Raw genomic sequence first — 20,866 nt, 5'->3', positions numbered from 1 at the left:
TACCGGAATAGTGAAAGAAAGCGGAGCAATAGTGACTCTAGCGTAAACAGTGAATAATACGTACCTCTGTCGGTGATGACCCCCCTTTATATAGAGCCCTAGTGGGCGACGTGCATGCTCCTCAAGGCGTGGGCATGTTCTCCAATATGTCCTATGAAGGGGCATGTCAGGAAAGTACCTTTGACACCATACCTTAACAGGACATGTATGTCCCTGACAAGACAGTAAAAGCTTCTGCCGTACAATCTACCTGTTGTCCATACATGGTGTCAGTGACACTATCTTCCAGAGGATATCGAGGCATACAACAATAATCCCGCTGCTTGGCCAAGCGGGGTAGCTGCTCGGTCGGGACACTTCCGCTTTTGCTGACGTCAACCGCTCTTCCCTGTGGTGACTAAGTGTAGTAGCGTAACCCTCCCGTTCGGACAAACTCTCTGATCTCCTTAGCGTCCTATTGCTCCGCATTGAGCGTCTAGCTATCTTACTGTAGTATTCGAGCTAGACGATTGACCCGCTCGGATATGTTTCTCGCAAGTCGGGCACTGATTGCCCCAACCGGCCATTGCAATCATCCTTCGTTCAACTCTTTAACATTTTGACATTGACCATCTTGATTTTGACCTTCATCTTGATAGTTGACCTCATATAAGATGAACCTCCTTATATCATCCTATCATAAATAAAGATAAATTACAAGATGAATTTATAATTGATCGTCAAATTAACTGACATGAGAGGATTGTTTTCGTAAGAATATGTGTCCATACAAAATTAATCCTTCGTTCTATTATAGCCTTCCCTAGCTTCCCTAGGACGTATAAATCTCAAACAGTTCAATGGTTAAATGAGTTAGAGCAGATTGAATTGGACACTTTTATTTGACATACTGAGAGTTTTATTATCCCTTTCCCTTTTATGCGACTATTATTCATATGGGAAAAGGCAGAGGGAACAAATTTGAATGGTTCTTTCGATCTTTTTCGTTTTCTTAGAGAAAAATGAAAGAAAATCTAATTAATTTTTGTTTTCACTTAATTGTAGCATAAGTTGGAATCAGGGAGGTAGTCAAGATTTAAAAATACCTGAGGTTGATCGTTGATATTACTATTCCGGTGACGATGATTACGATCGAGTCGTGATGATAGGGTAGAGTCAATGTCGCTTATGGCAGGAAGAGGAGCGATGACAAAACTATCAATAGGGATAGCAATGAATGTGATTTCGTGGTGGCAGAGAGGAAGATAGCGATGACAGATTGCGGTTGTGGCTGCGACAATGTCTTATAGATATAACGCGCTAATAAGGAGAAGGTTTGTCGTGATTATGCTGATCATGCCACGACTAGACACATGCGAGAAGGGACAAGAAAGACGATGGTACCAATTGCTCATGGGGCAAATAGAACAATACATGCAGGGAGATGAAGCAACAAATAAAAAGGAATTTAGATTTAATTAAAATTTTTAACAATTCAATTATGAGAAATAAGGATTGAAATAAAAATATTATAAACTAGAACTAAAATAAAATGAATATGTGGCTAAAATAAAATTTTAATTACAAATTTTTAAAAATGAATGGGACTGGAGTTCACCCTAATCCAAAGATAACTCCGCCCTAGGTGAAATTTATCATCTCAATAATTTTATACTATCGGTCTTATAATCATTTATAAGAAGATAAATTAGAAAAATTATAATTGAGAATTTTTTTTTCTCAATTTTACTTAGATTCAAAATTTATCCTATTATAATAATTCTATTTCATACTAGTTAATTCAACCTTGACACGGGAGTATTAATGATGATTAGTCGAGTGGTCAACAAATGTCGATCCTCAAAGTTACGTGGCACCGGATATCAAAGTTTGTAAATTTTCTCCAACTGCTTTCTCTGATCAGAAAGCAGAACGATCAGAATGCCATTGTTTTCATCCTTCTCTCCCCAATCATTTATTTATTTATTTATTTTATTATTAATGTGACAGGACGCTGTGGCAGAGGTGTGCCACGAATTGAAGTGGAGCTCTTGACTTTTCTAAGCGATATGTGAGTGGTAGGACCTTTTTAAATTTATTCTCATATTTTTTTAATAGAGTCAATCATTTTTAAAATTAATCAATTTTAAAAAATAAGACATCTGGATTTAAAACAAAAAACCTGCAAGGTAAATCGATAATTTTGTAGTTACTTTTCGGCTGCGGAACCTACCAAAGAAGATTGGGTTTGTGTGGCTCCGTGATCAAGTTTTGGATTAAAAAGGTCGATAAATATTTTTAAATAGATTAAATATATATTATAATAATTATAAAATTATAATTAATCAATTCAAAATTTTAGTAAGAAATAATAATGAGAAAGGGTATTGTTGATAGGATGGGGCGCTTTTTAATAAAAAAATTTAAAATGACCTGCCTATTTAGAAAAAATATCCATAAAACTCACAATTATATAAAAAATAATTTGATCAAAATTATTCATAATAGTTACGGCCATTATAATAGAAAAAAAATATTATTTAAACAAAAAATAAAATAAGATATCATTTTAATTTTTTTAAATGGGATAATAATAAAAATGAGAGGCTCCTATTATTATTTTTTTATTTTTGTACTTATCCTTTTGCATGTAATGATTATAATATTGATGACTAGTTTAGGGGAAAAAAAAATCAAAAACACAATTCGTATTTGTATTATTATTAAAATAATATTTTTTTTAATATTAAAAATACTATTTAGGCATTTTAATTTTTTTATTTTAAAAATAATTTCAAACTAAAATTGTTATATATAGATTTTTTTTATTAATTTAATACAAATACCTATTTTTAATTAAATTAATCATTAAAATCATTTCAATTTTATTATTAAAATTATAGATACTAGACAAGTAGCTATTGAAAATTAAATTTCTCCTACTCAGAGCGCGTTGGATTTGTCTGACCTATTCACTTCATTTTATAGAATGAGTCACTTTAACGTACAAAATTATAATTATTATAATAATACTAAAATTAAGATAGATGTAAAATATAAGAATATTCATATGAGTTTCTTGTGACTATATCTAAAATTTAAAATAAATAATTTATTTTATTAAATTTAGATCATTAATTTTTAGCTACATATTACATTAATATTTTAAAATTTTTATTATCTTTATTTATTTATTTTAGTATTATAATTATGAAATGAGTAGGAGTAGAGAGATGGAAAAGACTGAATGAAAGAAGAGATTATAAAAAGAAAGATATTATTTTATTTTAGGTAGAGATTTTATTATTTAAATTTAAAAAATTATTATTTATTAATTTTAAATTTAAAGAGTAAATATGGCACTGAAGTTTTTTTTATTATTTTATTTAAAATTTAAAATAAAATTTTAAATTGAATAACTGATATGGATAGTATATTTTGATGACAAGAAAAATATGAGCATTTTTCTTCCCTCTGTTTTTATTGAATTTGGGAAAGCGGAGGATTGCGGCGAGCATTTATCTACCCTCTGTTTTTATTGAATTTGGGAAAGCGGAGGATTGCGGCGAGCATTTGTTTTCGAATCCCATCGCGCCTCTGCGTCTCACCATCTTCTTCTTCTCGCAGCTCCCAATTTGGGTTCTGATACCGGTTCCGTTCTTTCGCAATCGACGGTGTTGCTTTGTGCTAGACTTTTAAAAGTCATTTTTAATTGCTAAAAAGTTGATCTTGGGCCGTTTACTTGACCCCATCGACATTAAATACGGTGCGGCGCAGCATAAAGCAACAAGATCAGCAACGGCAGCTTCAATCAGTGAGCAGTTCGAGAATCTCCTGCTTTCCCTACACTCTAGGGCTTGCTTTGCCCGACGCCTTATCCAGAAGAGAAAGGAAGGTGGATCGACTAAGAAAGTTGTAATCTTTGGAAAAGAAGGTGGTTTCCTCTTCGCCTAAAACCATTCTCTAAACCCTGGTGAGTGTTCTAGATCTGGTCGATATATTTTACCTTCTTTTTGTTATCTCTATTATCCTCCTTAAAGTTGCACGCTTTTAGTTGCTGAATCATGGCGTCCCCTCTGGTGGCTCGGAAGGGTCGCGACCTGCAGCGTTATGAGGATCATCTCCGGCTTGTTGCTGGGTATATTGCTTTTCTTTCTCTAAAATCCGATAGTTTCTAGTTCTTGATAGAAAACTTCAACCTGATAAAATTTAGAAATAATTGTATCTTTCTTGACCTCTCTGTGAAATTAGATAACAACGGTTTGTTGTCTGTTGTTGCGTAATAAGGGAGCCTTTGTCACTGTTGAGTGTTTGGTAGCCTGTCAACATGTTGTAGCAATTCTTTGGAGCATGATGTACAATCTTATCCCCTTTGTAATGTTGCTAAAAATCCAAAAATAACGTAATCATGGCTAAATCATATCGAGATTTTGATTTTGATTTAATTTTTTTTTTACTGTGTTTATTATCTGATTTCATATTTTGTCTTTCAGATGCATTCCTTATAAGATAAATGAAGAAGCAGATATTGAATCTCATGATGTGATTAACAAACTTGAAGTTCTCATGATCAGTTCACCTGGTCGGCATGATTTTGTGTTTCCAAAGGTAAACACTGCTTATTAACTTGATGTCTAGAGTGGGGCTATTCATGGCTTACTGAACTGATTGAAATTCCGGTGTAGGGTGGCTGGGAGAAAGATGAGACTGCAAGCGAAGCAGCATGCCGAGAGGCTCTCGAGGAAGCAGGAGTTAGGGGAATACTACAGGTGACTATTTGTGTTGATTGAATGAATAATATATGCAAGCAAAGCTAATCCAATCTGTTTTTGTATCTAAAAAAGATGTGTTTTTGAGTTTTTCTCACCGTGTCAATATATCTTTGAACTCTTCTTTCAAGTCGAGCAGAAGACATGGTCTTATAAACAAAACTTGAATTTCATGAAAAGTAGTCCTAATTGAAAAGAAAGGGATCTATACTAATTGATGCATATAGAAAAAAAATAAAGTTAGATTTTTGATGATTTGTGCAAGATCCACTCGTAAATTCGTGGTCATGTTCATTGCCAACAAGCTTGTTCTCAACAATTACTTTTCTCTTCTTTTTTTTTGTTATTGGAGGGATCTCAATATTTGCCGGTGCACAACTACTTTTCATGTGATGTGTCTCTTGTTCGCTTGCCTTCAACTGAATCTCACATGTGATCTTCGCCTAGTGATGCTCTTATAGTTTCAGTCCCACATATTACCTGTCTGAAAGATGCATACTTGTCAATAAATCTTCTAAGAACATAACATGTGCAAAACATCACATCAATTACCAAAACTAAGCAACTTCCTAGCAGTTTATTCTAGTGTCATTAGAGAGCATTGCCGACTAAATTTAATAGTTTGTAGCTATCGCCAACTTGGCATGTATATAAAGCATTCAAAACCACAAATTGACAAATAAATAAATAAATAATTCTGATATTTCATCTCCCTTGGGTGTATTTCTGATCACTAATCTGCCGATTCAACTATTTTTTTTATATATTTTGTTCAATTGTTTCTGATGCTCATATGGGATTTTATCATTTATGTTAGGAAATTGAGCTTGGTCAATGGGTATTTAGAAGCAAGAGCAGTCAGGTCAGTTGCAGCCAGGAAGGAGGTTGTAAAGGTTACATGTTTGCTCTCAAGGTAACAGAAGAACTCGACTACTGGCCTGAGCAACAAGTACATGGCAGGAAGTGGGTAAGTGCCTTTTTTCCCTCTCTCCAGTAATAGGCTATCAATAACAACAATACAGAAGTTTGCCGGTTCTAAAACCACTGGCTTTGGAACAGGTGACTGTGGCGGATGCGTATAAACTTTGTCGATATGATTGGATGCGTGAAGCCCTCCACTTGTTTAAGCAGCGCCTCTATAGCAACACAGTATTGTCGGTTCGCGGGCTATATGAGCCAGCAAAATTCTGCTTCGTGAAGTCTACCGCGGCCGAGCAAGCCATTGCCTTGTGCTGATGGTTGCTTGCAACCCTCGATCTGACTCTGAAGTTTCTTCAGCAGGCAATCTCTGAACTCCGAGTGGTGATTAAGTTGGGAATGGTTCTTATTGCAGCATTCTGGCGTGCTCAAGTGCCTGTTCGAATGTTGCTAATGCTAACAAGCAGTTAGATTGCTGGTAAATATGGTTTTGACTTCATGGACTCAGTAACTATGTTTTGTTTTAGTTGACATCGATCCTGTAGATTTGTCATGGCACAAGTTGAATCAAAGGAATGGCTATATTGTACTATTAGTACCTCTTTGTTTATGGTTTTCGTTTGACTTGTGGAGATCAATGGGGGGGGGGCAATCTAATAAATGGACGTCGACTTTGAAGTTAATGGACTTGTGAACGAGAATGAGCCAGCAAGCAAGGGCCAACTAGTTTTTTGAAAATAATTATTGCTTTGGAGGCCAACCTAATATAAAATCCGTACTTTCTTATATGGTAATTATCCAAAGAGTGCATCTAAGATTTCCAAATGTCGAAAAGGCATACTTAGATTTCATTTTTACCAAAAGGTTTATCTAATTTTCATTTTACTCATCCCAACAACATCACTCCTCGTTTTTTAACCTTTTTTTTTATCTTTCCTCTCTCATTTAATTATCTTTCCTCTCTTGTCTTTCTTGAAAGAGAGGTTACGTACATCCAAACCAACACCATGTTGGTATTGGAATTCAAAAACCAGCACAGTTGTTGTACTTCAAAACCCAACGCCATCCTAATTTTAAAGACAATTCAATATAACACATAGTTTACAAAACAAAAACACATCCAAGTAAATCACAAACATAACATCTATATACAATGTAAACATATTTGCAATAAAATATGAAGATTATCACAGATACAAAATCTAAACAACATAAACACTTGTAATAATTTTTTTTAATTTCGCTTTCAAGATACTTGATGTTTGTTATTCTTACCCTTACATTTCAAGAACCAACAGCAAGATCTTCTATTATGGTCAAGTTGTTTAAACTTGCATTTATTTTTTACCTTTTCATTGTGTCTAGATTCGATGCGTGCCTTCTTTAACCTATCAAACTACACAAGGCTACGGGGAGATAAAACTATAATATTGTTTATACTACTAGGTTAACATTCCTTACTTTGACATAGATAAATATGATCCATGTAAGTGTCTTTGTATTTTCCTAACAAAAAATAATGCTCAGCAAAATGTTATGAATCCATATTCCGATGTGTGAAGACTACAATAACATGTGTTGTCGGTCATAGACTTTCTGTATTCGACAACACATGTATTAATCGATTGTTGAATCATGACAATCAATTAGTATCACCAATCGATCTGTCAGTTGATCCCAGAGCCTTCTATGCTCAATTTCAAGTCCATCAATCGATTGGTGAAGGTGTCTTCAATCGAATATATGTGTGATTATAAGGCTGTCAATCAATTGACAAAAAATTACTAATCGATTGACCCGATCGATTCAAATCGCTTCTGTGTCATGGTGGTTCTTGAAATCTCTAATCTCAATTCTACAAACCAACAGGAACTCGAATAATAGGAACTACAAGAATACAGATATAGTTTCATTGAAAACATAACATACAAATCAAGTACATAAACAATGATAATAATGTACCTAATTGTAACGAAAGAGTCATTGTCGTAAAACATCGTCTCTATTAATATATAATAAATTATTATTATATAAGGATAGATTAGTTTTTTGTTATTACTTAATTATCTATTTATATTTATTTTTCCTTTGTAACCCTAAGTTTTTTCAATACAATTTGCTAGCCTCCTTTTGCTGCTACCTCTTTCTCTCCTTCTCTTTGTGTTGCCTTTTACACTCGATTTGTATTTTTTGCTTTGTTCACATAATATCAGAGTCAATTCATCTTCTCATCTCCTCTCTTGGTGAACTATGGAATAGTTTTATTTTCAAAATTCTTTGAAACGGTTGTAGAAGAATTATATTTTCTTGAGTTTCAACTGTTGGATTGCCTTGAAACTTTGAGAGAACATTCCTCACATCAAGGGCTACATTTTGAATGGTGGAGATCGAATTTTGAGTTTTTTAAGTCCACCTGACGACCAAAAAATGTGACTATTGATTCTGTCATCTCCATGGAAATCCGGTAGTCAACCACAACAATGATTCCTTAAACTTAGAGCACTCAACATGACAGCAACAATTCCTCTTACAAACTCTGGAGTGACTCAATCGTCCAATGCCATAATCGTTACCCTTACATAATAGTTTCAGAAGTTTCTTGTATCTCAGTCGTATGCCATATTTGCCTCTTCTCACATAGGTTTTATCCTTTAGTGGTACCTCAGATATACATTCCCCTATGTGGATCCTTGATTTTGAAGCTTTACATCATATGTCGCCTAATGTCAATTCTTATATATATATAAATTTATCTCCTTCTGTGTCAGTCATGACTGCTGATGGTTCTCCTATGTCATTAACTGGTATTGACTCTATTTATACGTCATATTTATCTTTGGCTAATGTATATCATATCCCTAATCTTACTTTTGAATCTTATCTTGGTGGTCACTTATGTGATTCTAGTTTCTCAGTTTCTTTTACTCCATCTTCTTGTTATGTGCAGGATCTGCGATCCCAGAAGCTGATTGGGATAGGTCGTAAGCAAAGGGACTATATGTATTAGAAAAGTTGAAAGTTCTGAATGTTGTAGCTTCTAGTATTGATTTATCATCCTTTCGGTTAAGCTCTACTTCTTCTGATTTTTATTTATGACATTCTCATCTTGGGCATGTTTCTTCTTCTCATTTGAAATACTTAGCTTCTAGAGAAAATTAAAAACTCATGATAGTTTAGATTGTTGTGGTTGTAAATTGGCAAAATTCTCTGCTTTACCTTTCTATAAAAGTATCTCTATTTCTCTTATACCATTTGAGTTAGTTCATGCTGATGTATGGGTTCATCTTCTATTCGTACATCTGATGGATCCCGTTACTACATTTTTTTATTGATGATTGTACTCGTTACACTTGGGTTTATCTTATGAAACATCGTTTTGATTTCCTTGGTATCTATCAAATGTTTTGTGCCATGGTAAAAATTCAACATAATATTGTTATTAAATGCTTTCGATGTGATTTGGGTGGTGAATATACATCCAATTTTTTTTCTAAACTACTTGCCTCATATGGTACACTTCATCAAAGTTCTTGTACTGACACTCCTGAATAAAACGACATTGCTGAAAGAAAATATAGACATATTATTGAAACTACACGTTATCTTCTGTTATCTGCATATGTTTCTATCGAGTTCTAGGATGAAGCTATTCTTCATGTAATCCATTCTATCAATAGAATCCCATCTTCTATTACGTTCGGTTTGTCTCCTTTTGAAAAACTATATGGTTCGGTTCTTGATTATTTTGTCTTAAGAGTTTTTAGATCCACATGTTTTGCCCTCCATCCTCATGTTGAATGTAGTAAGCTAGTTTTCGATCCGCTCTTTGTGTTTTTCTTGGCTACGGCGAGGGTCAAAAGTGATATAGATGTTATGATCCAGTTAGTCAAAAACTCTATGTCTCACATCATGTTATTTTTCTTGAACACATCCTATTATATTCTATTCCCTTATTCTGATTTTTATTTATGACATTCTCATCTTGGACAGGTTTCTTCTTCTCATTTGAAATACTTAGCTTCTAGAGAAAATTACAAACTCATGATATTTTAGATTGTTGTGGTTGTAAATTGGCAAAATTCTCTGCTTTACCTTTCTATAAAAGTATCTCTATTTATCTTGCACCATTTGAGTTAGTTCATTCTGATGTGTGGGGTCCATTTCCTATTCGTACATCTGATGGATCTCGTTACTATATTTTTTTATTGATGATTGTACTTGTTACACTTGGGTTTATCTTAAGAAATATCATTTTGATTTCCTTGGTATCTATCAAATGTTTTGTACCATGGTAAAAATTCAACATAATATTGTTATTAAATGCTTTCGTTGTGATTTGGGTGGTGAACATACATCCAATCTTTTTTCTAAACTACTTGCCTTAGATGGTACATTTCATCAAAGTTCTTGTACTGACACTCTTGAATAAAACGGTGTTGCTGAAAGAAAACATTGACATACTGTTCATACTGTTGAAACTACACGTTCTCTCCTGTTGATGTGCGTAGATATTATGATCATTTATACATGTCTTAACACACATTCACTTGCTTTATTCGTATATATTCTTTGCACGATCATCTCTCTTATCGTTTATTCAGTATTTATTACTCTTTTGTCAGAGATCTACTTTTTGTTTGGTTTTGTGTTAATAGGGATAACTTTTGGAGCGAAAATGGTGATTGTCGATGCACCCGAGCGAAGCAGAGCATGACCGTGCAACCCAGCATGTCCATGTGGCGATTCCAGACAGGGAAAAGAGCACGGTCGTGCAACCATGCACGACCATGTGACCATTCACCGAGAGAGAGCAGAGCATGACCGTGCAACCTTGCACGATTGTGCCTCACAACCCGCAGCCAAGATCCACACGGCCGTGTGAACCTCACACGACCGTGCAGTGCAGCCCGAGCCAAATCAAGACATGGTCGTGCAAATGTGACACGACCATGCCACTTTACCCGAAGAGAAGAAGAACTTGGCAGAGCGGATCTCGCACGACTGTGGCATGGGCCGTGCGGCGCCCGTACCCTAACCAATATAAAGGTTTTTAATTCTTCTTCTCGGGGGGAGGAGGCGAGCCGTTAGAGACGATTTACCTTGGTGCCGTTCCACGCTATCCCGGACTTGGGAGATCACTGTCATCATCGCATCAACTCCAGAAGCAAATGATTGAACCCGAAGATCACTCGACGCTATTGGATAAGCATCTTTTCTCTTTCTGTATTCTCGTTTGAGGATTGTATGCTTATGTATATTATGTCTTTGGATTTTTCTCCGGCGTCTATGGAGTAGATCCCTTGTTCTAGGATCAGGGAGTAGTTGTGGATAGGGTTTGATGTAAGACTCATGTTTATGCCTTTACTTATTGGGTGATTTCACTTGCTTTGTTTCTATTTGATATGCATGAGACTCGCTGAGATTATCTCGTCATATTAGTCGATTGTGTAGGAATTGCTAATTTTGTAAAGACAGGATCTTAGATCGTATACCCGAGGGGCCCTAGTGACAGGGATAACCCATTCACGGACATCTAGGATACTCCCTTGAAAGGAGAGACAACTTCTCCACAAGGAAGTAAGAGACCAAACCAAACCCCTATCTCTATCCTTAATGATATTGATTAGACTTGTATTCTTATGATCTATCGAGGCGCCCTAGTGATAGGGGTTAACCGTAATAGGATTTCACAGGGATCTTCTCTGTTTAGTGTTTAAGGATAGCAGCTTTAACTTCCGACGAATGCATGTTGATTGACAATGAGGAAAATATAGAACATGGTACATCAGGTTCCACCACAACGAAACTGAACTCCTAGAACTCTTCCCAAGCCAAGTTAACCTTTCTCTCTTTTGCTAGTTCTGATGTCTACTTCCCCATTCCCTTTCCTCTTAGGAAATAGTTAACTTACTACCATTGGTAGTTTAGCTAATTCTACGTGAACAATCGCTAGTGCTTATAGCCAGTTCTCGTGGGATCGATAATCTTTTATTATTGACGACATATCCATACACTTGCGGAAGCGTAACAAGTTTTTGACATCGTTGTCGGGGATTGTGTCTATAACATTAGAGATTATCATTTGAGTTAGACTAAACTTTTCTTTTCTTTTCTTACATCTAACTTGTAACTAGTTTCTTATCTTTTCATTTGCATTCTTTCATTGCATTTGTTATTCTTTAATTCTTTTTGTGAATCAAATTCTTTCCATTCTTTATTCTCTTCTTTGAAGATTAACATTAGTTGATTGGCTTATAAGTTACTCTAGACATTTTTCTTTTTCTTTTTTGCATTTTCTTTCTTGTCTATAATTCTTCATTTTTATTCTTTCTCATATTTTTTTTAGATATTCATGTGCACTAACATGTCAAGTAGGCCCTTAAGAAATTTTTCTACATCCATTTCTGCAAGATTTCTATCTCCCATTGTGCAACCTCATATTGAAGCAGAAAGTTTCCAACTAGACCCGGAGTTAATTTTCATGATACAAGGTCACAAATTTGGAGGAGAAGTAACAGAAAGTCCTTATCTATACCTTGAGACATTTCTAGAACTTTGCGATATGGTGAATTGTGAAGGAGTGTCAGCAGACACAGTTCAATTGATAGCATTTCCTTTCAGTATCAAGGATAAAACAAGGACTTGATTATATTCCCTCCGTCCTCAAAGCATCACAAGTTGGAAACAATTGGAGAAGCAATTTCTGGATCATTTTTTCCCTCCAAGTAGAACGATTTATATGAGAAATTGCATCATAAATTTTGCTCAGGCATATGGAGAATCATTATTTGAAGCATGAGACAGATTCAAGAGTCTACAAAGACAGTGCCCTCATCATGGTTTGGAAAAATGACTGAACTTGTACATATTCTATAGGGGAATTTCTTTCTCAGATAAGTGTTTGTTAGATTCATCAGCTGGATGTTCTTTTATGGACAAGAGTGTAGATGAAGCATATACGTTAATTGATCAAGTGGCATTGAACCTTTATGAATGGTCGAACAAAAGTTGGATGGAATCTCCCTAAAAAATTCTAGAAGTCCAAGCCATATATGTAAGAAAGCCCGTCAAACAAAATACAGTTCAACCATCCAAAAATGTTGAAATTCACAAGTCACAGAATGAGGGGTTCAAACATTTAGGGGCAAAGATCGATAGTATAGTTTCAAAATGGTTCAAAGAAGACCTTCCTCCTACACAAACAAGGTCTAGTGTAAATGATAATGATCTTAAGTTGAGAAGTGACAAGAATCATGAAAACTTCTGAAGAAGGACATGTTTGGAATTGAGGAGAAGAACAATAGAAGACCACATGAACTCAGTTTCATTACTTCAGGAAGTTCCCAAAGGTCACAAGTATCTTTTTCTCAACGTTTGATCACATCAACACTAGATAAGCAAGTTGAACCTTCTTCTCAAGCTCAAAGAGAATATAGGATAAAGAAAGTACCTTTTCCAAGCCCTTCACTAAGGGTTCCTTCTCCACAAAGGCTAGTGAGGGCCAATGAAGATAAAGATCCTGGCAAATTTTGTGACACTGGTAGGGTTGAGTGCAGATTTCATGATGTGTATAAAGATGAGGACTCTTCAGATGAGGATTTTATTGATAATATAGTGGTGAACAAGTTTCAAATCTACCTCCAGATTTTACAGAGTGTTATGATGAAATTGAATTTTCAGATGATGCATGTGATGTGGTAAATCAACTTAAAACTGCAAATGACGTTATTGACCCTCCTATATTTGATTCTCCTATTGAGGATATTGATGTTGATTTATTTTTTGATGTATGTGTTGATGATGATGATATGAAAAATGTGTAGGGAGTTGTGTTGTGGAAGCAGCATCTCAAGAATCACCTCCTTTGTCCACACAAACCTTAGAGATTATGAGAGTTTCAAAGATTGAACATGCTGTGGACCAATGTGTAGGGACTTATGCAGAGTTGGCAGAGTCTAAAGAATCACCACCTTTGGTAGGACCAACACCTGAGCCTGAGCCAGAGCTAGAACCATCAGTTGATTTAGAAGAAGTCACATCCACATGTTTAGAACCTTTCGATTTTCATGAGGCTGATATTTGGAAGCCCAATCTGAATTGTCTTCGACCACCTGAAAAAACTTCAAAGAAGACGAAGATGGAGAGAGTAATACTTCATTTTTTAACTCCAATATTGAAAGCTCCCTCCATAATAAGAGCCCCTGGTAGGAGGGTTCTAAAATATCTTACCCCTCTAAGAGCGAGATTTAGATGAATCTAATGAGGTGGTCGAGCTAATGACCTTAAACAAGTGCTTCTTAGGAGGCAACCCAAGGGTTACTTTTCACTTTCATGAGCTAGCCATGATCGTTTCATGGGCGTGGAGGCATCAGAGGAGTCAAAAAGGTGAAGGGCGAGACACTACGCGCGTAAGGGAGTCAGCCGTGTGATTCCACACGTCCGCGTGAAGCTAACAGAGGAAGAAATGCCACTGGCCGTGCAACCCTGCACGTTCGTGTGGCTTATACAAAGAAAGAATAATACACGGTCGTGCCAACTGGCACGACCGTGCGAAGTCACCAGAGGGGAAGAGGGCATGGGCCGTGCAGATCTGGCACGATCGTGCGATCTCGGCCGAGAGGAGAAAAGAAGGGGTCGTGCCAACCTGCACGGTTGTGCGGTGACCTAAGCTACCAGGCCGTGTCTTTAAGACACGACCGTGCCTTACCCATGTGAGCCGCCAACTTCCCTAAAAAGCCCTAATTCCCATCTCCTTCTCTCCCAAAAGCTTTTTCCTCCCCACTACACCTCATCAACCTTCAATTCCTACACCTAAAACTCATCTCTACTAAGATCTACATCTAGATCTAGGATTTCTTCAAGCCCCAAATCTGAAAAGAGAGAAACAATTTTCCTATTCTTCTTCTTTCTCCTCCTCCATCCTCAAGATCCATCTCTACCCACAAGAAGTTTCTCAAGTTCACCTTGCACATCATGTCTCAAATCTTGAAGAGACTCCAACGAGGAAGCGGTGGATCTGGCGAAGGAGATGCCGAGAGGAGACAAAGGCAAAGGAAAGACTTCTTCTTCCAAAGGCAAAGGCAAAAGAAGTGACACGCGACGAAGGTAGCAAAAATGAATTTAATATTATTTTTAGAAATCATGAACATAAAGCTAGATATGATATTCTTGTCACTAGAAAAATTATGTGCACTAGATATATGGATCCCACTACCATGGATATGTTAGGAATTAGGGATAACGTGGATTGGATGATTAGCTCATTAGATTGGAATGACATTATGTACACACGTTTACCGACTTACCCCCACCACCGTATTAATTTCATTGGGACGATGAAAAGTCTAAGTCGGGGGTTGTTGTGTTTGCACAACCTAAGTCGAGTCAAGTCATTTTCTTTTCTTTCTGCAAATTTATTTAGTTTGCTTTATCTACTTGCATTTCATTTTTATTTCTTTTAGTTTCATATTTCCACTTGTATTTCATTTGCACTTTCTTTTCCTACTTGTAGTTTCTTTTCATCGTTTCTAAAAAAAAAAAAATAGTTTTGAGGCATATTTGAGAATATCAAACCTTTTACTTCTTCCGCTGACTTGTCCAATAGCAAAATAACTAGCACGTGTATTTTCTTAGTTCATGTGTTGTAGAAATAGTGTTAGTATGTTTGCTGTACCTCCTTTCTCTATCTTTAGTAGCATGAAATAAGGTAAGCATTGTACGGAGTTTAGTATAAGTCTTGGCCTAACCTTAAGGATCTTACTTTCACTTCACTTAAGTACTTAATCTTAAATAGTAGAAATATTTTGAAATAGTTATGATTCATCCAATTTGCTTAGTACTTTTGTTCCCATGGGAATTCCTTAGTTACATTTTAGTTACTGGATGACCTCGGATCATGGAAGCTCATTTGGAAAAATCCAAATCCCAACATATGCATCTGGCATTTGTGATTAGTGCTACACCTCCATAGCACCAAAAAAAAAAACAGAGTTGAAAGGGATAAAAAACAGTTGTCAAGAGTGGAAACTAACAATTCACCCCTTTGAGACCGAGTTAGGTTACTGGGGAAATGAATGTTATGTTTCTCTTGATTCTGAGTAGTATCCTTTGAGACCTTGTGTAATTTAAGGAAAATGAATCAAGTGTGTGGCAGGTAAGTGCCTATTACCGGGAACATTAGGAACTCAATTGTATGACGACTTGACTAGGACAAAAAATTGAAACTTGAAGAGTTTGAGTTACTTATTGCACCGAGCACAAAGAACTTATGCTTAGGTTATACTTAGGTTACTCCACAATCATTCTTATCAATGAAACTAGTTGATAAAGTTAGGCGAGTACACTAGGGATTATGATACACTATAGGAACTCATGAACATAAATTGCAACACTTTGCTTGAGGACAAGCAAAGGTTCAAGGCTGGGGGTGTGATGTGCGTAGATATTATGATCGTTTATGCATGTCTTAACGCACATTCACTTGCTTTATTCATATATATTTTTTGCACGATCATCTCTCTTATTGTTTATTCAGTATTTACTATTCTTTTGTCAGAGATCTGCTCTTTGTCTGATTTTGTATTGACAGGGACAACTTTTGGAGTGAAAATGACGATTGTCGATGCACCCGAGCGAAGTAGAGCACGGCCGTGCAACCCAGCATGACCGTGTGGCAATTCCAGACAGGGAGAAGAGCACGGTCATGCAACCATGCACGACCGTGTGCCCATTCATTGAGAGAGAGCAGAGCACGATCGTGCAACCTTGCACGACCGTGCCTCACAACCCGCAACCAAGATCCACATGGCCGTGTGAACCTCACACGACCGTGCAGTGCATCCCGAGCCAAAGCAAGACACGACCGTGCAAATGTGGCACGGCCGTGCCACTTTACTTGAAGAGAAGAAGAACTTGGCCGTGCAGATCTCTCACGACCATGGCATAGGCCATGCGGCGCCCGTGACCTAGTCTATATAAAGGCTTTTAACTCTTCTTCTCGGGGGGGAGGAGGCAAGCCGTCAGAGACAATTTACCTTGGTGTCGTTCCACGCTATCCCGGACTTGGGAGATCACCGTCATCATCGCATCAACTCCAGAAGCAAAGGATTGGACCCGAAGATCACTCGATGCTATTGGATAAGCAGCTTTTCTCGTTCTCTCTTCTCGTTTGAGGATTGTATGCTTACGTATATTATGTCTTTGGGGTTTTCTCCGACGTCTATGGAGTAGATCCCTTGTTCTAGGATCAGGGAGTAGTTGTGGATAGGATTTGATGTAAGATTCATGTTTATGTCTTTACTTATTGGGTGATTTCGCTTGCTTTGTTTCTATTTGATATGCATGAGACTCACTGAGATTATCTCGTCATATTAGTCGATTGTGTAGGAATTGCTAATTTCGTAAAGACAGGATCTTAGATCGTATACCCGAGGGGTCCTAGTGATAGGGGTAATCCATTCACAGACATCTAGGATACTTCCTTGAAAGGAGAGGCAACTTCTCCACAAGGAAGTAAGAGACCAAACCAAATCCCTATCTCTATCCTTAATGATACCGATTAGACTTGTATTCTTGTGATCTACCGAGGCGCCCTAGTGACAGGGGTTAACTGTAACAGGATTTCACAGGGATCTTCTCTGTTTAGTGCTTAAGGATAGCAACTTTAACTTCCGGTGAATGCATGTTGATTGACAATGAAGAAAAGATAGAACATGGTACATCAGGTTCCACCACAACGAAACTGAACTCCTAGAACTCTTCCCAAGCCAAGTTAATCTTTCTCTCTTTTGCTAGTTCTCACGTCTACTTCCCCATTCCCTTTCCTCTTAGGAAATAGTTAACTTATTACCATTGGTAGTTTAGCTAATTCTACGTGTGAAATCGCTAGTGCTTATAACCAGATCTCGTGGGATCGATAATCTTTTATTACTGACGACGTATCCATGCACTTGCGAAAGCGTAACCCCTGTTATCTGCATATGTTTCTATCGAGTTCTGGGATGAAGCTATTCTTACTGCAGTCCATTTTATCAATAGAATTCCATCTTCTATTATGTTCGATTTGTCTCCTTTTTAAAAACTATATGGTTCTGTTCTTGATTATTTTGTCTTAAGAGTTTTTGGATCCACATGTTTTGTCCTCTGTCCTCATGTTGAATGTAGTAAGCTAGTTCTTGTTTCGCTCTTTGTGTTTTTCTTATCTACGGCAAGGGTCGAAAGAGATATAGATGTTATGATCCAGTTAGTCAAAAACTCTAGGTCTCACGTCATGTTATTTTTCTTGAACACATCCTATTCTATTCTATGCCCTCTGACACTCCTAATCTTAAAAAAATCTGATTTCACTCATTTTGATCCTTTTTTAATTGACTTTGATGATATATCATCTCATGTTTCTCCATAATTAGACCACACTAGCAGCTCTTCTTCTTATGATGCTACTTGCAGGATTGACACTCACACAAATTCTAGTCATCAGCATCTCGATGATCCCTTAACTCCTACTGTTTCCTATAATGCTCCTATGATAGCAGATCCTCCTTCTCGTTACTCTCAACGATCTTGTAAGTCTACTCAATTACCTGATTTTCTGTATTCTACTTATTCTATTTTTTTCTTCTTTTTGGCTTCTATTCACCAATTGTCTGAGCCCTCCTCTTATACAAAGGTTGTTTTTGATCCTCTTTAGTAGTAGACTATAGCTGAAGAACTTTCGACTTTACGTCAAATAGGTACTTGGGGTCTTGTTCCTCTTCCTTTGGGGGGGGGGGTGCGCAATTGGTTTTCAATAGGTGTATAAGATCAAAACTAAATTTGATGGGTCAATTGAGCCGTATAAAGCTTATTTGGTTGCTAAAGGATTTTTCCAACAGTATGATATAGATTATGAGGAAACCTTTGCTCCAGTTTCTAAGATTATTTCTATTTGTACTCTCATTATAGTTGCATTAGTTCATTAGTGGTCTATTTTCTAGATGGATGTTAAAAATATTTTTGTAAATGGAAATCTTCAAGAAGAAGTCTACATGGTGCCTCCACCAGGTGTCACTCACAATCCCAATAAAGTTTGCAGACTAAAGAATGTTGGTGTAGTTTGTATTAATGGTCTAACTCAGGTTTTGATGAATGACAAGTAAGTTAAGTTAGACCTTATTGTGATCTAACCATTTGATCAAGTGTGCAGGAAATCCAGCTAGGTCGATGGGCCGACTAGATAGCTGGTACAAAATCCAGCCAGGTTGACAGACCGACTGGATAGTTGGTACGAAGTCCAGCTAGGTCGACGGGCCGACCGGATAGCTGACACAACATCCAGCTAGGTCGACGGACCAACCGGATAGCTGACACGAAGTCCAGATAGGTCGATGAACTGACCGGATGTCTGGCAAATTGGTAAGTTAAGGTATGTTACTGGAGGAGAGTGACCAAGTGAGGGCGCGTCCCGATTGAAGGGACAATAGACGTCGGTTGGAGTAGGAGTCGTCGAAGGCTCCGAACCAAGTAAAACCGTCTGCGTTTTCTAGTGATTGGATTTTCATTTTTTAAGTTTTCCGTAGTGTACTTTGATTTCAAAACACAAAAAATGAGTTTTTGAAAATCACGTGATTCACCCCCCCTGTCACGTGCGTAATCGATCCAACAAAGAACTCTTTATGGCCTTAAACAAGCTCCTCGAGCTTGGTTTGACAAGTTCTCCATTATGATTGGATCTCTTGGCTTTCTTCCTAGCTAGCATGACTCTGCTCTTTTTTTTCATTGTACTTCGTCAGGTCGTACATTACTCTCTCTTTATGTTGATGACATGATTATTACAGGGGATGATTTAAGTCGCATAGAAGAGTTGAAATTGCATTTGGCTCGTGAGTTTAATATGAAAGATTCGGGTCCTCTGTATTATTTTTTGAGCCTTGAAGTAGCTTATTCTTCTTGTGGCTATCTTCTCTCACAATCCAAATATATTGGCGACATTCTGGAGTAAGCTCATCTATCCGACACTTGCACTGTTGATACTCTGCTTGAGGTTAATGCTCGGTACTCTTCTACTGATAGTGTTCCCTTGCCAGATCCATCTTTATATCACACTCTAGTTGGTAGTCTAGTATATCTCACTATCACTAGACCTGACATTACTTATGTTGTACATATTATCAGCCAATTTGTTACTTCTTCCACTTCAATACATTAGGGAGTTGTGCTTCGTATCCTTCGATATCTTCAAGGTACCCAGTTTTATAGTCTTCTTTATCCTTCTACTTCTACCTTAGATTTGTGTGCCTATTCATATATAGATTGGGGCGGTGATTCTATAGATCATAAGTATACAATAGGATTTTGTGTTTTCTTGAGAGATTCCCTTATCTCTTGGAAGAGTAAAAAAATAATATGTTGTCTAAATAGAATATCATTCTATGGCCTCTACTACTACTAAAATTTGTTTGGTTATGTTAGCTACTTGCTGATATGAGTTGATATAGAGATAGAAGCTTATGTGGCACAAGTCAATGGCCATGGTGTAGGTCAAACTCAAAGCATTCAACATCAGGGTTCGAGGCTAATCTGGCATCCGCTGATCAGAAGGATGCCGCCCGACCGGAGGAAAATCAGTCCGAGCGGGCCACCCTTCCGGTCGGATATGACCCTCGCATCAGTTAGGTGAAGTAATAAAGAAGAAGACTAAAGGTCTTGAGGGAGATAAAGCAAAGGAGGATACTCCATCCATCATTAAATATACAGAGGCCAAGACAAAGATGCCTTCCATAGGTAATTAATATCATTAAAAAGAGGAAGATGGAAGGCTATTAAAAAAGGTATAAAAAGGGCACACCAAGTATGAAGAAAGACAGAAAATTCTTGATCCTTAGTACTCACTTTTTCCTCTTTTGTTTCTTCCTTGAGTGTCGGAGGGTCAATGCCTGGGACCCCTTCCCTGGTCTTGGTTTTGTTTTACAGATAGCGAGGTCTTCATCCCGTCAGCAGAGCTGCCACCTCCCCGGCTTTCCAGCTTCTTGCCTTCGGATAGGATCATTTTGGCGCCGTCTGTGGGAATGCAGCCTGCATCCGAGCAAGAAGATGGAAGACGCTGAATGACTCACCACAGTGGTGCTGACGTGAGAGGATCTCAACACATTAATACAGGCTCAAGTGGTGAAGAAATTGGAACAGTAGCAACAAGAGCCGATCAAACGAAGAATACAGGAGCC

The 20,866-nt window shown here is 37.2% G+C and overlaps 1 protein-coding gene and 1 non-coding gene across 2 annotated transcripts; one reads left to right on the top strand and one right to left on the bottom strand.

Moving 5' to 3' along the window:
• The first annotated feature begins 3,466 nt into the window (after window positions 1–3,466).
• LOC122021123 (nudix hydrolase 12, mitochondrial-like) lies at window positions 3,467–6,261 on the top strand. The gene is made up of 6 exons (XM_042579211.1): window positions 3,467–3,952; window positions 4,034–4,117; window positions 4,473–4,587; window positions 4,665–4,748; window positions 5,566–5,715; window positions 5,808–6,261. Exons 2-6 carry the CDS (start codon window positions 4,044–4,046, stop codon window positions 5,982–5,984), a joined length of 600 nt encoding a protein of 199 aa, XP_042435145.1. The 5' UTR covers window positions 3,467–3,952; window positions 4,034–4,043; the 3' UTR covers window positions 5,985–6,261.
• Window positions 6,262–12,403: 6,142 nt separating this feature from the next.
• Window positions 12,404–12,509, bottom strand: LOC122022038. The gene has a single exon (XR_006122787.1). It is a non-coding gene; the product is annotated as a small nucleolar RNA R71 (small nucleolar RNA).
• Window positions 12,510–20,866: the final 8,357 nt, after the last annotated feature.

This window comes from Zingiber officinale, chromosome 9A (assembly GCF_018446385.1).
Source record: "Zingiber officinale cultivar Zhangliang chromosome 9A, Zo_v1.1, whole genome shotgun sequence".
NCBI lineage: Eukaryota > Viridiplantae > Streptophyta > Magnoliopsida > Zingiberales > Zingiberaceae > Zingiber > Zingiber officinale.
Note: the sequence above shows the minus strand (reverse complement) of the source record. Positions and strands in the feature narration are given on the sequence as shown.